General features: G+C 37.6%; 1 protein-coding gene across 15 annotated transcripts in view; it reads left to right on the top strand.

The window, feature by feature from the left end:
• MAGI2 (membrane associated guanylate kinase, WW and PDZ domain containing 2) overlaps positions 1-17989 on the top strand; it is a 702121-nt gene that overhangs the window by 554354 nt on the left and 129778 nt on the right. For all 15 annotated transcript variants that reach the window (XM_077179136.1, XM_077179134.1, XM_054631283.2 and 12 more), the window contains one exon: positions 70-252. In XM_077179136.1, the coding sequence (XP_077035251.1) occupies positions 70-252 (183 nt within the window). The remainder of the gene's footprint in view (positions 1-69; positions 253-17989) is intronic.

Raw genomic sequence — 17989 nt, 5'->3', positions numbered from 1 at the left:
TGTGCTGTCCGTGCTATGTTGTGAATAGATCAGAACTTTTGTCTTTCTTGTTTGTGTTGACTGATGTAGAAAAACCACTCTTCACCCGTGATGCATCACAGCTGAAGGGGACTTTCCTCAGCACAACTCTTAAGAAAAGCAACATGGGTTTTGGATTTACCATCATTGGTGGGGACGAGCCGGATGAGTTTCTCCAGGTGAAGAGTGTAATTCCTGATGGGCCTGCAGCGCAAGATGGGAAAATGGAAACAGGTAATTATGAAGGTTCATCTGTTCTTTTATATAAGAAATAGATTTCTGAGTCTCACTCTCTCCATAATTACATACATTTTCCATATGACTTCCTGTGTTAATATGTAGATAAGGTAAGTTTCTTGGTAAAAATTTCTTCCTAATGAGTGCCAGGTAGATATTTTTCCTATTTCACAATAGGGGTATTTAAGGGATAAAAGATCTCATCTTTCCCTACATAAAAATGGGTTATGGTTTATAGACTCTTTACTTAAGGGAAGTCTACATGGAAAGAAAAGAGACAGAGAACACAGACTACTAAGTGCAAATTTATTTCTTTAGAAAGCATGGTTTTTCAAAATAATCAGTTGAGTCTCATCCAATACTGTTCTCATTAGAACTATCAACAAGAGTTTTCACTGTGGCATATGGACACACAGGCATTTGTGTCCTATTAAAAAAGAATCTGTGAAAACTCATGAAATAAAAGAAACTTCTGAAGAGATTGAAAGCTGCTCTGAAGATCTAGACCACAACTGCAAACATTTTCATGTTCATAGATTGATAAAGATTGCAAATACTGTCTGAAAGGTCACATCATGAATGGATGAAACTCTTTTGGACAGAGATGAATTCTGTTTCCAAGCAGTTGTCATCTTCATTAGGAAAAGACAGTCAGAGAACAATAGAATTATTTCAGCTGGCAGGGACCTTCAGTCACTAGCCCCCTGCTCAAAATATGGCTAACTTTGTGCTTGGATCAGGTTTCTCAGGGTCTTGGGAAAATTTTAAGACACAGGTTCCACAGCCTCTCTGGATTCTTGTCCCAGTGTTTCTCAGCTTCATGGTGAAGACTTTTGCCCAGAATTTGTGGATGCCTCAACCCTGAAAGTGTTGAAGGCCAGGTTGGACAGGGCCCTGAGCAGCCTGGTCTAGTGGGTGGCAAGGGAGGTAGATGATCTTGAAAGTCCCTTTCAACACAAACCCTTCTGTTGTTCTATGATTTTTGTTCTTTAGGTCCATTGGGCTTTCCACAGGTATAGCTGGTTACTAGGAACTGTGTTCCTGTGTTTGTGCAGCCCTGGCACTCTGTACCATCTCTCCCCAGCATAATTTATTGATTTGCATAATTTTTTACTTCCATTTCTCACCAAGACATTGAAATAAAGAAATGCTAGTTTGGGATTGTTGCTGCTGTAGAAAACCCATTTCATGGTGGCCAGAGCCACTATGAAGATAATTTTCTAAATTTTGATAACAGACCCAGGTGGATGGGTCACAGCAGCAGAGAAAGATCCTTTTAATGTGTCACAGTGCAGGGAGCAGACAGAGTAATAAATGCAGGCACAAATGATGAGAGTGGAATATGATGAGAGTCTGAAATGATTTTTCTGGAAATTTCATTTCATCTTTCTTTTATTGTAGTTAATTTTTTTTTATCAGAGTCATATTTGTATGTCAGAATAAATCACCTGGATTTTAGTTTATTTTGTTGGACTATCCAGGACTCGCCAAGGAGGAAGTGTAAAGGTTATGAAAAGTATTATTTAAAGAAAAAGTATTATTTAAAGAACTGGATTTGCTTCAAAGCTGATGTTATAGTCATCATGAAATTTCTGATGCCAAAGAGATAAACAGAAAATTTGTATGAAGAAAAAAAATGTAAGAAAAAAGTAGAATATAGATTTTTTTTTTGCACTGATTTTACAAAAAACATTAATCTAACAGCTTTTTAATTCTCAGTACTTGTTGCTATTTTAACTTAATGCAGTGTAGTTCCCAAAGGGAAGATTTATTAAATTAGCTGATTAGGGGAACAAATGATACAATAGACTTCCTGAAGTTCAGAAGATTTCAGTGACATAAACTTCATTTTTCCTTAATATTTTCATACTGTCTAATACATGGCATGAGAGCTTTCCCTTGTTTGTCATGGTTTAGCATTCTCAGATGCAGAACTTGCTAATCCCTCTGAAGTATGAGTTGGTTATTAGTGAAATTGATCATGTGGAGTTATTTTCTCTGGAAAACAGGGTATCCTTGCAACTTACTTGAATTTTTATGCTGAAATTGAATATAGGTTTCACAATACTGTTGATGGTCATTATTGTAGTCATGGATTGTGCTGAGAACATGTAAGAAAAATGGTTTTTAAATGCATAGAAATAGCATTGCTTTTTTCCTCAATTAATTCAACTATATTAGGAATTCAAAACAGAAACTTACATTCAAATATATAATCAGACTACAATTATGTGACCCCAAAACATATAAAATTAGATCTCAGAGCAAATTTTGGCTTCAAATGTCTTTGTTTTTAAGAAGAGTGACAGATTTTGAGACAAAGTAATTGGAGAATCTCAGAGTAATAATTGTGACATCTAACATTGGTTCTATGAATAAACTAATTTTTAAGTATGTTAATGGAAAACTGGAAAAATATACTTAAGGTCAGAATGTTTATAAAAGTATTGTTCAACAAAGTGCTTGCATTTCCTGATATCAAATCCTTTTCACATTTCCTGAATTAGAGTTTCTCTCCCTATTGAGCTATTGTACAATATAATCAACTGAAGATATGAAAGCCTCCCAGGTTCCATCAATAGCTTTTTGCTCATAAAGCTGTTAAAATCTTACTTTGGAAAACTACTTGAAATTACATCTTTGTCTTTTTGTTTGTTAGTTAGGCATCACTGGATAATGAATAGAGCTTTTAAAATATTTATTTATTCTTTTGATACTATGTGTCATAGTTCAATTTATGTGCACTACATATATGACAGTAGGGCATCATAGTAGAAATTCTGAGGGCAGTTACAATGATCTGTGAAGCAACCTGAGTGTAAGGAATAACCACAGCACTGGTGCCCTCAGCTCAAATATGATTCTGGACCCTATCCCTTGCAAAGCTGATGCTATTTTTTGGCCAAGTGGTGATCAAGATCTTCATACTTCAGACCTGCACCAGATTTGGGGGAAATACAAAGGAAAGGCACCATCTCATTTATCTTACCTAAACTTTGGCCACAAGATGAAGACACGAAAACACTGAAGCTGTACTTCAAGTTAATTGTTAAAGGAACAAGCTCATAGAAAACAACTTTGGTTTATTTCTCCACCCAAAGTCTAATATAGGGGTCAGAGACAAATGCTATTCAAAGAGTGAATCTATGTAAGACATTGTCACCCTTAAATGTGATCATAACAACGCAGTTTGACCTCAAGGTTTCAAGATGGAGTAATTTTTGATTTCATCCTTTGGAATATAGTTTGAAAAGGGTTTCAAGATCATCCAGTCCCACCTCCCATACCAGAAACAGGTGAACCTTCCACTAAACCTGGTGTGTCCACACAGCTGGATGTCATCAGCAAGCTTGTTGAGGGTACACTCAATCCCTGTGTCCAAATCACCAACAAAGATGTTAAATGGTGCCTGTCCCAGTACTGACCCCTGAGGAGCACTGCTGAGAGCCTGGAAGCCACTGGGAGCACAGAAGCAGCTGCCTGACAGTGACTTGGCATTGCTGTGAAACAGAGCAATGAGGCGAACCGAGTGCGCTGAGATGCAACACGAGATATCTGCGGTCCTGACAAGCTATCAGAACCCCTTGGTGCCCAGTGCTGGGCACTAAGAGGTATTTATATTTGTCCTAGACCCACAATAAGCCTCACAAGCAGACTCAGAGGAACCACATCTTAGTGGATGAGGCAAAAACAACCGAAATTGCATTCCTGATCCCATTTGCCAGATGTTTCAGTATTTGTAGGGGCTATTATGCCCTCATGTAAATCGAGCATCTGTGTGCTAATGGTTGTTAATAATCCTGAAAATGCCTTTCTAGGACATGTTTTAGCATTTGGAGCTCAATCAAGCTGCTGGATATGAACATTACATTCCACAGCATCTCTGTCTATGTCAGGACAGCCTAGGAGCTGATACCACATTCTTTTCTGGGAGGTTACATTGCTTTGTCTTGTCTGAAGCCTCATGCAGCCAACAGAAAACTGTATTTAAGATGCCCCTGCATTCAATTCAAATGCTGGTAAAAAACTGCATCTACATAAGAAGATTTTTATACAGTGAGTGATTTTGACTGACTGCTGTTCTAAGGCAAACAAAGCTTTAGGCCTGTGGCTGAGTCAGATAAAAGCTCAAGCTGCAGAGGCAAAAACTCTCCTACAAGTCTCAAGGTTATTCAATGGACTGGATAAACTGAAACACTCCCATATAATCAAGCTCGGGGAAGGATTCTCACTCTCTGCATTTCAGCAAGCTCCATTTCCTTTGGTGAAAATTTGCAGGAAACAGCTCAAAGACATGGTCCAAAAGTGGTTCTTGGAGTCTGGGGATGACCCTTCTGACTGATGAATATTGTTGGTCACTGCAGGTTGAACTTTCCAGAAACATAAATCTGTGGGGAAATGTCATAGCTCAACAGTGTGAATCAAAAATGAGGGAATACATTCTTTCATTTCATCTGCCAAGTATACATTTGGCCAGCTTTAAGATGCTAAATCATCTGTAAACAATGAAAACTTGGACTTTTTTAGATGTCGTTCTCTCAGGAATGGTATATTTTCTATATTAGTTGATCTATTCTAGAGATAGAAATTCATAAATTAAAGATAAGGTTCAGCTAACAGATATACTTGTCTACAATTCAAATGTCTACACCTACTGAATAAGCAGACATCTATTACTTTTGTAGGACTGTAATAGGATGAAGACTAGAGAAAAAAGCTAGAGATTGGTCCCACATGTACCACTCAGAATTTCCACTGCACCTTAGAGATCTCCAAAGGGAGTGAGTTGTTAGAAGTGCTGGAAGGAGTGGCCCATTGCCTTGCTTCTGTCCATGGACATATGTCAAGACCCATAACAATCTTCTGCATATGAAGAATTTTTCAAGAAGCTGAGGTTACTTTAAATGTAAGAAAATTGGAGAAACCACACTTGTTGATCTACAAAACCATGAATGTTATTATTTAGGTGAATAAGAGCAAACCCAAAGCCATTATCAGGTGGTTGAGCCTATAATATCACTAGGCTTAGGAAAGAATTATCTCATTTCATTAATGCATATTTTTTCACAGTAAGGCTAATATCTTAAAACCTTTATAAAAAGTGGAGTACTCAAGACAGAAGGAATTTGGGATATCTACAAAAGGATGCATTTTTACAAGTTCAAACAGATGCTTAATTCTGTTCCCTGTTTATCCATTATCAGATTATGTGAACAAACCATCATCTCACCTAATGGGAGCTCAGCTGAGATGCAAGCTCTCTAGTTTGAGCAACAGAAAAGATGAACTATGTATGCAAAAAGAATGCCTTCAATCCAAAGAAGCAGATATGTTAAAATTAAAATCTATGTTTTGGCAGTCATCTGGAAATCTTAATAATTTCAGAACATGACCCAGTGTATCATGACCACACACCACATTACCTATAGTCATTTTCAAACAGGTCATGTCTTTCTGAAGTGCTATCAGTCAAAACTCAACCAATAATCTTCTCTTTTACAACATTCCCTTCCCTTGGTAGCCAACTCTTTACCACCATCTCAAGAGGTGCACTAGCCAGGAGTTGGACACATAGATGTGAGTCTTGATTTCCACAGTGCCTCCTAAAGCTGGCTGAAATTTAGTTATCTCACCTGCCTGACACCTTCTCATCCTGTGGCTCCAGGAAAGCTGGCTCCAAAGTTAAGGCATGGTGTTAGGAAAATGAGAAGCTGTGCTCCTAGTGGGACCACTGAGGAAGGACTATCTTTTCATTTGTCTTATGCATCTCCAGGCTAAAAAGCTCTTTTAATATGCACCAAAGCCTCATGAAGTGTCAGTCTTGCAGCTACAAGATGATGCCAGGTGAGGCAGGACTGTGAGAGCAGAGCAACATGTATAAAACTAGCTTGTATTATCTGCTTATCTGCTTCCCTTACTTCCTCTGCTTTATTTGGAAGCTAGGATGTTTCACCTGGTCTTTTAGTCTAGCTGAGACTGCACATCTCTCTCTGTCTCCATATGTGGCTAATCATCCCATGGAGTTCAGAGAAAGAAAATTACCTGTTTGGAAAGTAACTAGCAGCAATAACAGAAATTACTTCAGGCATTGTGGAGAATGATTTCTCCCACCCATGTTAGGCCAGTCAGTGTGAATTTGTGTTATATTTACTGTTTGCATTCCAGCATCCTCCAGGCTGATGATGAAATGGTGCAAAGCACAGCAGAAGTACTATATTTGCATCAGGTACAACCGGTACCAATAGTTCCTTCCATTAGCAGTGCTGGTTACATTTTTGGTGAGACATATGAAGAGTAACTGTTTGTTAAAACCTCAGCCTGGTTTTTCAGTACCAGTTTTCCTTCATTTCACAAGTTAATTTGGCTTTTTAAATCAAGGAGATTATGAGGGTCTGGAGAGTGGAACCACCACGTGAGTGCTGTGATCTTTGCACCAGGCATGAGGACAGAGTTAACAGATGCCCTGCTAGTTCATAGCTGAGACAAACTGATATCACCTTTTGTTTAGTTTTGTTTTGCAATACACAGCATCCCATTTAATTTAATCCACTTTATATTTCTCACCATAAAATCTTGCACATCATATAACTAGTGTGAAAGCTATGCAAGAGGAGTAGAGTTAAAATTAACCCTCTTTTAACAATCTATCAATTTGCTAGTCCTCACAATTTTATCCTGAGTCTCTAAGTAACCAGAATTCTTTAAAGCAAAACTCTTAAATATTTTTTTGTTGTTTAAAGGGGGCTAAATCTGAATCTTATCTTAAATTTTACAGGACAAATTTTCTGTTTCCCTGTCACAGAGGAAAGTGCTGAAGTATGACAACATTTTATTTAAGGAGTTTGAAACACAAAGCAAAGGAAAAAATTCTAGTTTAACTATTTATTTTATATCATATATTAAGACTCAGTTTAGCTGGGGAAAAGGATCTGGCAGGTGGTTTTAAATGTGTGATGATGACAGTAAAACTAATACTTGCATCTGATGAATATTAACAGCAATTAAGAGACTCATTTTCAGTCCCTTGTTCTTTCAAATTTTAAGGCAGGCAATTCACTGAGCACTGTATGTAAATAGAAAGACAAGAAGGTAGTACTTAGGTTGCTAGAAATGTTTCATACTTTTGCTACTTTCCTTTAAGATTAATTTTTCATTATATTTTTTTATGTTTCTATGGCTTTCAGATAACTTGAGACAGTAGTCACATTAATATCTGTAAATTTTTCCTTATGAACTTTGACCAAAGGACCAAGGAAAGGTATCTACTTCTGTCTCAAAGTTACTGAATTTTAATCTCCATGAGATTCTTATTTTAGTGTTTTCTTCATATTTTTCTTCTTTTGATATTCACTATATTATGAGGTACTCACTGAATGATAACCAGGGCAAGACAAGCCTAGACTAAAAAAAGTATCCACATTTTGTATACCACACACCTTTGCTGTCTACATCTGAGGTCTTTGTGTGCACCTTGTCAGATTTTTCAGTTGGTTGGTGTGATATTCAATATCCTTGTGTTCTCTCTGAGTTGCAAAAAGTCCATGTGTCACTATCTGTTCTGCCTGATAGGGACTCAGAGCTTGAGTCTGTGCTGCCCCTCTGAGCTACTGAGCATTCCTGAAGTAGTGCCTAAAAACAGACACTCCTCGAGCTATGAAGGGAGCTTTTGATGCTTTTTAGCCCTGTCATTTGTCTATTCCCTTGAAGTCTCCAATTAAAATTATTGATGCAAGCTGAAAGAGTAATTGTAGCAGAGCATCTAAGTTGAATTTCAAAATGCTTCTGAAAATGGACAGTCTGTTGTTTAAGTCACAGGAACAATTAAAAAAAATTCTTAGCAACTCCTTCTCCCCACATCACATGCTGTCTTACTTCATGGGATGACTCTGGGCTCCAATTATTAGTACAAATGGAATTCAGTGGTCCCTGACTCTGTCTTGGGGTTTAGCCCTAAAGTCTGCCATAACATAGACATTTTGGGAATCTTCTGCCTCATATTTTATGCTTAGTACCTGAACTTGAGGCAGGACACCATGGAAGATAGATTCCCAAGAAGGGTGGCAGCAGGGAGGAGAAGGGACTGACACTGCCAATATGTGGGTGCAATTCAGTTGCAGGGACATAGGTGTGCAGTGCCATTAAAAGTTCCAGGGATCCCACCTAGCCTCCTCCTGCCTTCCCAGGCAGCCCTCTCTTGTAAATCCTGTGTGGTACCTGCAAGTCACATACAAATATCTCAAATGGCAAAGGCTGGCAGAAATTACATTAGACACCTGCTTAAACAACCTCATTCCTCCTTCAACAAGGATTCTGTTTATAGACTCCTTTGGTTTTCCTTATCATCTATTGGAGTAAGCAGTGATTGATTGATTAATTACTGAAATAATACTCCTTTTCTGACAATTTAAATGATGTTTATTTCCCCTAGCCTAATTCAAAAACTCACATTTGTGGTTTTACGAATACTTTAAAAAAGCAAAGAAAACCCTTTTTAAATTAAAAGGCTTAATTATCTCTCATTTAACTGTTCAAACAACAACATTATAAGAAGTTTGATGATTAAGTTAAATCATATACAGGGGATTATAAATTCATTTTTGTCTCCAGCACTTATAATATTTTACTGCATATATTATTGGTACCCATAAAGAATATTCCAGTATCGGGATTGAATATTGTATATGCAGCTTGTTTTCTTTCCTATGGTGACTTTTCTTCAAAATTCATTTTGAAGTGAATCACTTATTTTTTTCAAGTCCACATATTACACAGAAATTAAGGAGGAATCTGAAAAGAATACCTTTCCTTTTGCTTTGATAAAATTCATATTTATACAAAGGAAACAGCTCACAATATTCATGGTTTATGGCACTTCATTTTGAAAGAAATTCACATTTGTTGACACTATGTTTTGATCAGTGATTATCAGTCCCAAGAATGACAATGTGTATTTGTTACTTGAAACAGCAAAATACTGGACATGTAAATAGGTGAAATTCTGGGTTACATAAATGATATTCTGTAGGAGAGTATATGTACAGGTCTGTTTATATGTGGTGTTTTCTAATATATAAGCCATTAGAGCAACTCTTCCAGCACCTGCTATAGATAGAGAAACCAATGATGAAGTAATTTGATGGGAAGATATAATGGAAATATGATTGATGATAATATAAAAATCCACTCTCTTGTGACAAGTGCAACACAAACCATAAACACCAGGCATACACACCCTGTCTAACCTAAGACACTGGCCTCAGTCTCTTCTAGAAAGAGTAAATGGAGACATTCTGGTGCTCAAAGGTGCTATATCTTTAGCAGAAAATGAGATCATACAGAAATCAAGAAATATGGTAAAGTAAAATGTGAAAGAGCGAAGGTGAAGAAGCAGAGAGATCATTTGGACACAAATTATTCAAGTATGTGAAGTCTCATATTCCTACTAATTCAAGGTCTGACTCCGTGGAAAAATGGCCACAAAGGCCAAAAGCATAGACAAGGATACTAAAACTATGTCATATTTATTTCAGTATGCAACATACAAAGGCAAAAAAATGTTAAATTATTTATTCTCTCCACTATCACATCCCAATACACCTTTATCCAATTTCAGTGTTCATATTGAAATAAACACTTGTTTTGTGTATGAAAATTCTAGGAAGCTGATAAATTCATTCTTCAGTCTGAACTTCATCATGCAAAATCTGAAGATTCTGCTACTAGGATATTTAACATAGACCAGGAGATTATAAATATATTGTCATAATCCTCACTTTATTAGGACAGTTTTTGTAAGTTCTGCAAGTTGCCACTTGAGTAAACAGCATGCACTGAACTCAGTAGCTGCCAAAAAATGCTGCAGTTGCAGAAATTACTTTTCTTCTATCAAATGTAATTAACAATTATCTCACATGATTTGGCTATTTGTATGAACAGACAAAAATATACATTGAAAATAATAGTCATCATCTTCTGATGTACTATTTCATTCAATAAATAGTGATGTTTTGTTTCTTTACAAGAGTGATCTGTGAGGTCAGAAAGAGATTCTCACTATATAAAAAGATGACAGGGAAAGTGAGAATTTCATATTGCATGATGAAAATAATCTGGAATTGTACTTTTCAATATTGTCAGCCATGCCACATTTGATTTTCTTTTGTTTTGGCATATAGGGCTTTATTTTACCATTCAATTATCAAAACAAAAAGTAAGTATTTAACTGAGTTTCAGATTTTTATTTTAATTTTGAATTTAAAAATTAGTAGATTGATGTATATTCACCTCTGCCTCCACACTTGTGCAACCAAATACCATCTATACCTATATTGAAATCTGAGTTAAAAAAATCCACTTATTTTTTGGCTTTAACCACTTCAGAGAACAAATTTTAAATTCTTTGAGAAATTAAGAATAAATTAAGTAATTAGTTTTAAGATACAGTTTCTGCTGTACATTTAGAATGGCAAATATCTGTCTTGACCATTTGCAAATATTTTCTTTTTATTTGCTTTTTTTTTTTAATATTTTTTAAAATATTTTTTTATTTTTTTATTTAAACTAATACATATTAGTTTACATCAGTGTACCTGAATTTCCCCATCCAAAAGGAGAAATAATCGTTTTAGAACTTAGTAAAGTCCTATAATTATTGAAGTTAGAAACTCCCATCATAACTGCTAAAAACATCTCTCACATAAGTGAAGAGAAGCCTAATGGAGTTCAGCTTAAGATATTAAGGCCAAATACTGTCAAAGTCCAATTGTGCAACATATATTAAAAGAGAAATCTGTGTTCTATTGCACATGGATCAATATTTTTGTCAGTGCTCTGACTTGTATCATTTCATGCATGGCATGAAATAAAACTATCCAGAGTTGCATCAGAGATGACAAAACATTTCCAGGCATATAAATCATATTTGAGGAGCTTTGCAAACCTTTAACTAATGGGGAGTTACAGAGACATTTGAGGCCATTTTATTAGAAGTTCACTTCTAAAAGCATCTTTCACTGTCTGTTGCCAGGATCAGGATATTAGCACAGATGCACCTCTCATCTGACCCTGTTTAGCTGCTCACATGGCTTTTATAAGAAGAGCAAGGTTTATTCCAGCACTTATGCAGCTGCCTCTTTGTAATTGATGACTCTGACATTTAAAAAATAGCTTGTTTGTTTAAAGACCTGTAATGAAAATTTCTCAATGACATAAGGAGCACTTTTCCAACCAGGAGGTGGGCAGGAAGGGAATCCTGATGAAAAGTGAGAAACCCTTGGAAAAAATTCTTCCAGCCTTTTCTCTCTCTGCCCCAAAAATGTCTTCTCCCCTCCAGCAATCACATAAGTGTGGTGCTGTCCCTGAGTCCATGGATGGAGCTCGAGGTGCCCTGAGCTCCCAAAATCTCTGTGTGTGCAGCAGTGGGAGCTGCATGGGCACCACTGGCTCCTCCTCAGCTCCTCCTTCAGCAGGTACCAGAGGGAAGCAGTGCCACGGTGGCAGTGCCAGGGTGCCCTGAACACTGCTCTGCTGCCATGCCCAGAAAAGTGAGGGCTGTGTGCAGAGATCAGACAAATTTTTGGTGTCTGGGTCTTGGCTGTCAGCCTCGGGGGGTGACTGGCTGGTGGAGAGGGGAGAAGAGGGTCCAATCTCCAGAGACTGGGTGCAGAACAGGGAGAAAACCGACTGCAATAGGGTATGCTGGAGCTGAGGATGACATAATTTGTTTTTGTTCTGCAGGGAGGCAGGGAGAAAAGGCAGTAATTTCATGCTAGAAATGGCTGGAGAGTGGGTGTTTCTATGCGTGTGTGAGTGTGTAGGAGGCAGGAGGGGGAGGGCAAGGTTCTAAGGAAAAGAAGAAAGGAGCTCTGCAAGAAAGGTCTGAGAGCACTGATGTGAGTACAGATCTTTTAAACACTGGCAGTTTCACTCCTTTTGATGTATTGCTTTCTTCTTTAGCTCCAAATGGAAGTAAATTAAAATTCTTTGTATTAAACTAATCTCTTCTGCATTAAAATCAGCATCATTGTATGCAGTATTTACTGAGACTTTCTCTGCCATGCTGAGCATCACCTGTAGTACTGCTGGGGAAAAGTCAGATAATATTGGACACCCTGTCTTGATAGGTGTTCCTTGAGAATTTATTCATGGGCTAAAAATCATGAAGCATGTTGAACTGTGCTGCTGCTCTGTTATTTGTGATCTCCTCTATTCCACCTTAACATAAGCAAAGTAGCAAGTCTCAATAAGCAGAGGCTATCAGCAGTTCATGATAATTGGCCTGAAATCTGCCTTTAAACCATCAGTTCTGAAGAAGCTGTCAGCCCTAAGCCTGTAACACAGTGAAAGGCTGAAAGAGCACTGAAAAAATGGGGTTTTTGCACTGGGATGGTTGAAAAAAGGCATCAGAAAGAGGTGGGAAACGAAAATGTGGAAATTGAGGTAATGATGAGAACTTGACAGTGTAAGGGGAAAGTGGAGAAGCATCATTGTGTGGGACTGAAAGACACAGTAGATGTGTGGGGCACCATTAATTATACTCCCCTCATTAGCAGGTTACCAGGATTATTCTCCTGATGTTGGGCAGAGCCTCAGCCAATTCTCTTGGTACTTGTTTGTTGGAGTCTGGTTGACTTTCTTGCACTGAAACTTCCACAAAAGTTTATGTGCTACACAGCAGCCTGGTGTGCTCAGGCAGGTTTTCCTCAGGCTCTTTAGGAGGAACACATCCATCCAGAGTAGACACTGCCTCCTGTCAGACCTTGGCACTGGCACTGGAAACCACACGTGTATCCAACCTTGTTTATTTGACAAGTGGGATTGAGGGTGGGTTCCTCTGTCAAATTCCACAGGAAAGTCATGCAGCATAGCAGTGCTACACATGGTGTGAAAATATTGATCACATTTATGTCTTTGTACTTTTAGTATCACTTTAGAAGGTTTTTTTTTTCTTTTAATGGGAGGGAGTAGTTCTAACACAGATGGGAGACGTTGAAAACACTCATATCATCTCTGGTCATTTTCTAGGCAGGTCACAATGGCAGCATCCTTACTCAGAGTTCAAAAAAACTTCATTTTTTTGGCAGATTTTTTTTTAATCTCTTTAGTTTGTCTTGTTCCAATTATTTTCTGCATACCAGACAAGAGTATATTTTTTTAGGCCAAACTTGATTGCATCAAAAGAAAATGCCGTTGACTATTATATAAGAGATTCAACTGTTTCTAGCACAGTTGAAAAAGTAGCTCTGAATTGTTTGGGGAAATAGGGATAATAAGAAGAATTATACTTGAGCAATTGCTTATGCCAAAAATTCCAGTCCAGCCAAGATGCTGAGCGGATGGATTTTTATTTTAAACTGTCCAGTGTTGTAAATACTATCTTTCAATAGTCCATTCGGTTCTGAAAGCAGCATTGTGATACTTTAATCTTTTCTTTTTTTGCTACAAGAGTAATGATTATGTTTTCTAGGGCATAATACTTCTAATCTCAGGTCAACTGGAAGTAATATTTTTCAAAAAATGTTGGGGGATAGTAAAAATAATTCAAATTCAAAATATTATGAGCTTAAGAACATTTGGTGAAAAAAAATTCACAATATTTCTAAATTTTAGAGGGTTTTTTAATTTACCTACTCCAGAAATAGTGCCACAGACTGAGAAAAATCTTCTACCTAACCCCAATCTAGGTGTGATCAGCCTGATCCCAGGTATATAGAATTTCATCTTTTCCACATAAAAATATAACCACACATAGATGTTAGTCTCATTTTGCCTGTGTGTGTCAGAAGCAGTTGCTATTTTTCCTCCAGTATAAATTCTGTGTTAAACTTGCTTTACCACGAGCTGGCAGAAAAAGCCAGGCTTTCCCTGATTTGGGTCTCCAGTCAAGTTGTGCAGTACTGGCAGTGGCCATAGCAAGCTACATCAGGCTGGCTGTCTCTCCCTCTCTCTCACATAACTGGAAATCAGCTGTGGGAAACAGCCAGGCCCAGTGTGGGGAAAAGGAGGGGCTAGAACAAAGACCCTATAGCAAAGAATAAAATACAAAGTGTGATCTCAGTAAAGATTGTATCAAAATCTGTTTGCACAATGCAAACACAATCAAAACAATGTAGACAACCTTTAATCTATCATTTTCCAGAAGATCACCCCAAATTTGGAGTACATAATAGAAATCATAAAAGACACTTGAAACAACCTCTCTCAGAGTCAAGGCTGGAGGGAGAAAGGCAGTGTGGTTAATCAGCTTCTGACAGCAGTCCCATGGCAATGCAAGCAGCCCTGTCCTATTGACAAGCAGAGTGATGCACGATACCTGTACAGTATAATTGCATCCACTTCAAGTGACTGCAGCAAGATTTTTACTCTTTCTTGCAGTGACAGCAAGTTCTTCTCCCAAATACTAGAAATTACATGAGATACAACATTTTTGTGACCTTGGTTTGCATCCTGCAATAGCAGGGCTTAGGGACAGGCTAAATATCAAACCTACTCTTTCAGAGTAATTTCAATTTCTCATGGCCCTACTATTTTATTGCTATTAGTGGTGGAGTTAGATATTCTCTTATATTCCATTTTATGTGTAAAAGAGAAAAATCACATTAAGCTCATATAATTTTCATTCCTTTTTCTTTCATATCTTTGCATTTCAGTCAATTTAGTGCAACAGCATTATCCTTCCATTAGATAAAGGCACACCTCATATTTTTGTGTCTGATTTAGGCAGTGCATCTGTCTTTTAATTTGGGAGAGTGAGAGGTTTGAGGAAATTGCAGAATGCTCATGTAACTAATTTCTCTTTTAATGGAAACAGTTTTTAATCTCTTTCACTTGTTGTGTTGGTATCTAAGCACATCTGGGTCTTACTTAGGTATTCAAAGTCCTTGTTATGCCTCAAGAGCATCCTTCCCAAAAGGATTCTATTTGTGCAAGGGAAAAAGAGGAATATATTATCATTCATCTTAAACAGTCTTGCTTTTGCAGATTCCCTTTAACTACACAAAAATAACTATACAGATAAGTACTCATTCTACTTTTTATGACTGGGGGGAGGGCAAGTAAGAATCCTTCAGTAGAAGAAATGTGGGGTGAAGAAGAGTGGGTAAGAGAGAGCTGGGGAAATATTTAGTTCTGATCCAAAGTAAGACCTGTATAGACTCCAGTGGAACAGAAGCACATCTGTTATGTGCAAATAGTTCTTCCCTGTGCATGCAGAAGGCTTTGCCATTGGACCTGAACCTCATGTGTGCTATTACTCATTTTAATGATGATATTTTTTTGAATGACAGGACAAAGCTATTAATAGGTTTGGGGAGCATGCCCTTTGTAAGATTATCTATGGACTGGCAAGGACTGTGCTAATACAGAAAGGCCTTCCAGCTGCCTTGGCCAGCTTGGGGGACAGTAGGCACTGTCAGAGGGATTTGTCTCACCATTTCTTCACATCATTATATTCCTCCTTCCATTGCTGCTAGTATTTGTTTTTTCTCTATTTCCATCACTTAATTGACACTATCAGTTCCACTACTCCCTTGTGCTAGGCTGGCTTTGAGGGATCTCTGGTGCTATGGAGCTTTTTCTGATAGAAGCAGCCTGAAACTGGACATGTGGGCAGGTGCTCTCTGCTCTCTCAGGGTGAAGGTTGTCCTGTGCCTTCAAACCCAAATGAACACAGCTGGAAGAAAATGTGCCACCTCTGCTCATCAGAAGCTCTGCACCAGACAAACAGCTTTGCTTGCTGTTCTATAAATTCCTGATTGCCTCAGAACCCAGAACATGGTCTCCAGTTTTTAGAGTAGATGGACCACTTACTCTCCTTCTAAATCACTACTGGTTTTGAAGCTAGCTGAAGCTATATGAATTAATGTGAAAATACATACTTTTGTTTTCAAAAAGTACCTTTTAGATGAGTTTACTAGGTGGAATTGTGGCATTCAGCATTTCGTTTGCAGCTCATTGCAGTAAATCTGGGAGGACAGTGAAGTCAGAGAAAGAAAATGTGGTCACTGCTAATATCAGAGTTACTGTCCTCTCTTTTATGGTGTCTGTCACATAACAAATAAGCACCCTGAGAAGCATTCACACTAGCTATCCCAAGCATATTGAATGATTCATACAAGTAGTGCTAGGAATTGTGCTATAGGGACATTACCAACATGATATCTTTTTTTTTTTTTTCATAAACCTCTTCCACAGTCCCAGTTAATCAGATTACTCCTTGGATGGGAGTGCTGTTACAATAGTTTTGCCATAACAGATAAAAATATGTGTGGTTTTGGAGGGAGAGTGAAAAGACTGGATAGTTTCAATATCAATAAAAATAAAATGATAGAGCTCTTCAGAATTTGTTTCTTCACAGTGTTTAATTATAATTTTACTTACTATTTAATGCTGAAAGTCTTGAAAATGTTTCAAAAGAAGTTTACAGTATTACAGGCTCACTAGACATTTAATAGATTGATTGATTGGTTCATCTTTATGTATGTAAAATTTCTCAATGCTAAACAATTTGAGGCTTTCTTGCTGAGAACAGCTAAAGGACTGTCAGTTTCAAAATTATGCAAAAAACATAATGTATCAACTATTAAAGGAATAAAATTAGGGACAAATTTTATTTTGTAATTATAACAGTACATTTTTATCAATTATTGTAAAAGCTTGTTCTATTTTGTGAATTGGTTTATTCTTCTTGATTTTTTAATTGTATTGAACTGGTATAAACTGGTATACTCTTTGGTATATCATCATAAAATCCATGAAATTAAAATGCACTAGGTCAAACAAACACTGAATTCATTCAGCCAGCAATGCTTAACTTTGCTGTTAGGACAGTATTATTTATGGTGATGTCTCTCTTGTTAGTGTCAGCAGCCCCATCTTTGGTTTGAGTGATTCACAAAGACAATCTTGAGGTTTTTTCTGAGCTTGTAGTTCGTAGTAAAAGCAGAAAGAGCTAAAATAGACAGGAAGCCATACTTTCATTTTTATACCCAAGGTTGTTTGCATTTTTTTTAGTTTGATCTTAGTTACTGGAGTTTCTCTGAATAAAATCCCCATTGGAAATAATGACTGTGTAATTTAACTGTATTTCTAAGAATTGTAGTTGACATATAAGCAGTTGACAGCTGCCTGTTTTTTGTCTGGAAACCATTTTCTGGTTGTGCCTATATGTGAGCATTGCTTGTGTGCACGAGTCTAAAAAATTAATAATTTCATACTTAAAATGCCATAAGAAGGAGAAAGAGCAAAAGGAGTTTTAATGTAAATTGCCCTCCATTTCAAAACATCAGCTTTTGGAGCAGGATCCACTAGTATAACTCCAGTCTGTTTCTGCCTTCCTGAAGCAGGACAGGGCTCGTAGACAGGCAGGAGTTAGGGTTTTTTAAAGGCAGGGAAGAACAAAGCACAGCAATTTCTGCTTCCTCTCTCACTCTGCTGCTGGAATTCATGTCCCACATTCCTCCTGCTCCTTCCATTCCTGAGCCCCACATCACACACACTCATCCATTGCTCACCCTTAGTCATCCCCTGCCTCCTGTGTGCTGCATCCATTAACACAAGGCATTCTTGCCCTTCTTTGTGCACTTCTCATGCAACATTTCTTAGAAGGAAGTTTATGGAGTGGCTGTCCCACTTCACACCATTTTTACAGGCTTTCCAAAGAGTTGTGCACATAATATGCTTGAGGGAACTTTTCCAAGAATCACCTTCAAAGCCTATGGCTACCATCTCCAATGGG

Source organism: Agelaius phoeniceus, chromosome 5 (assembly GCF_051311805.1).
Source record: "Agelaius phoeniceus isolate bAgePho1 chromosome 5, bAgePho1.hap1, whole genome shotgun sequence".
NCBI lineage: Eukaryota > Metazoa > Chordata > Aves > Passeriformes > Icteridae > Agelaius > Agelaius phoeniceus.
This window is presented reverse-complemented; position numbering and strand designations above follow the sequence as displayed.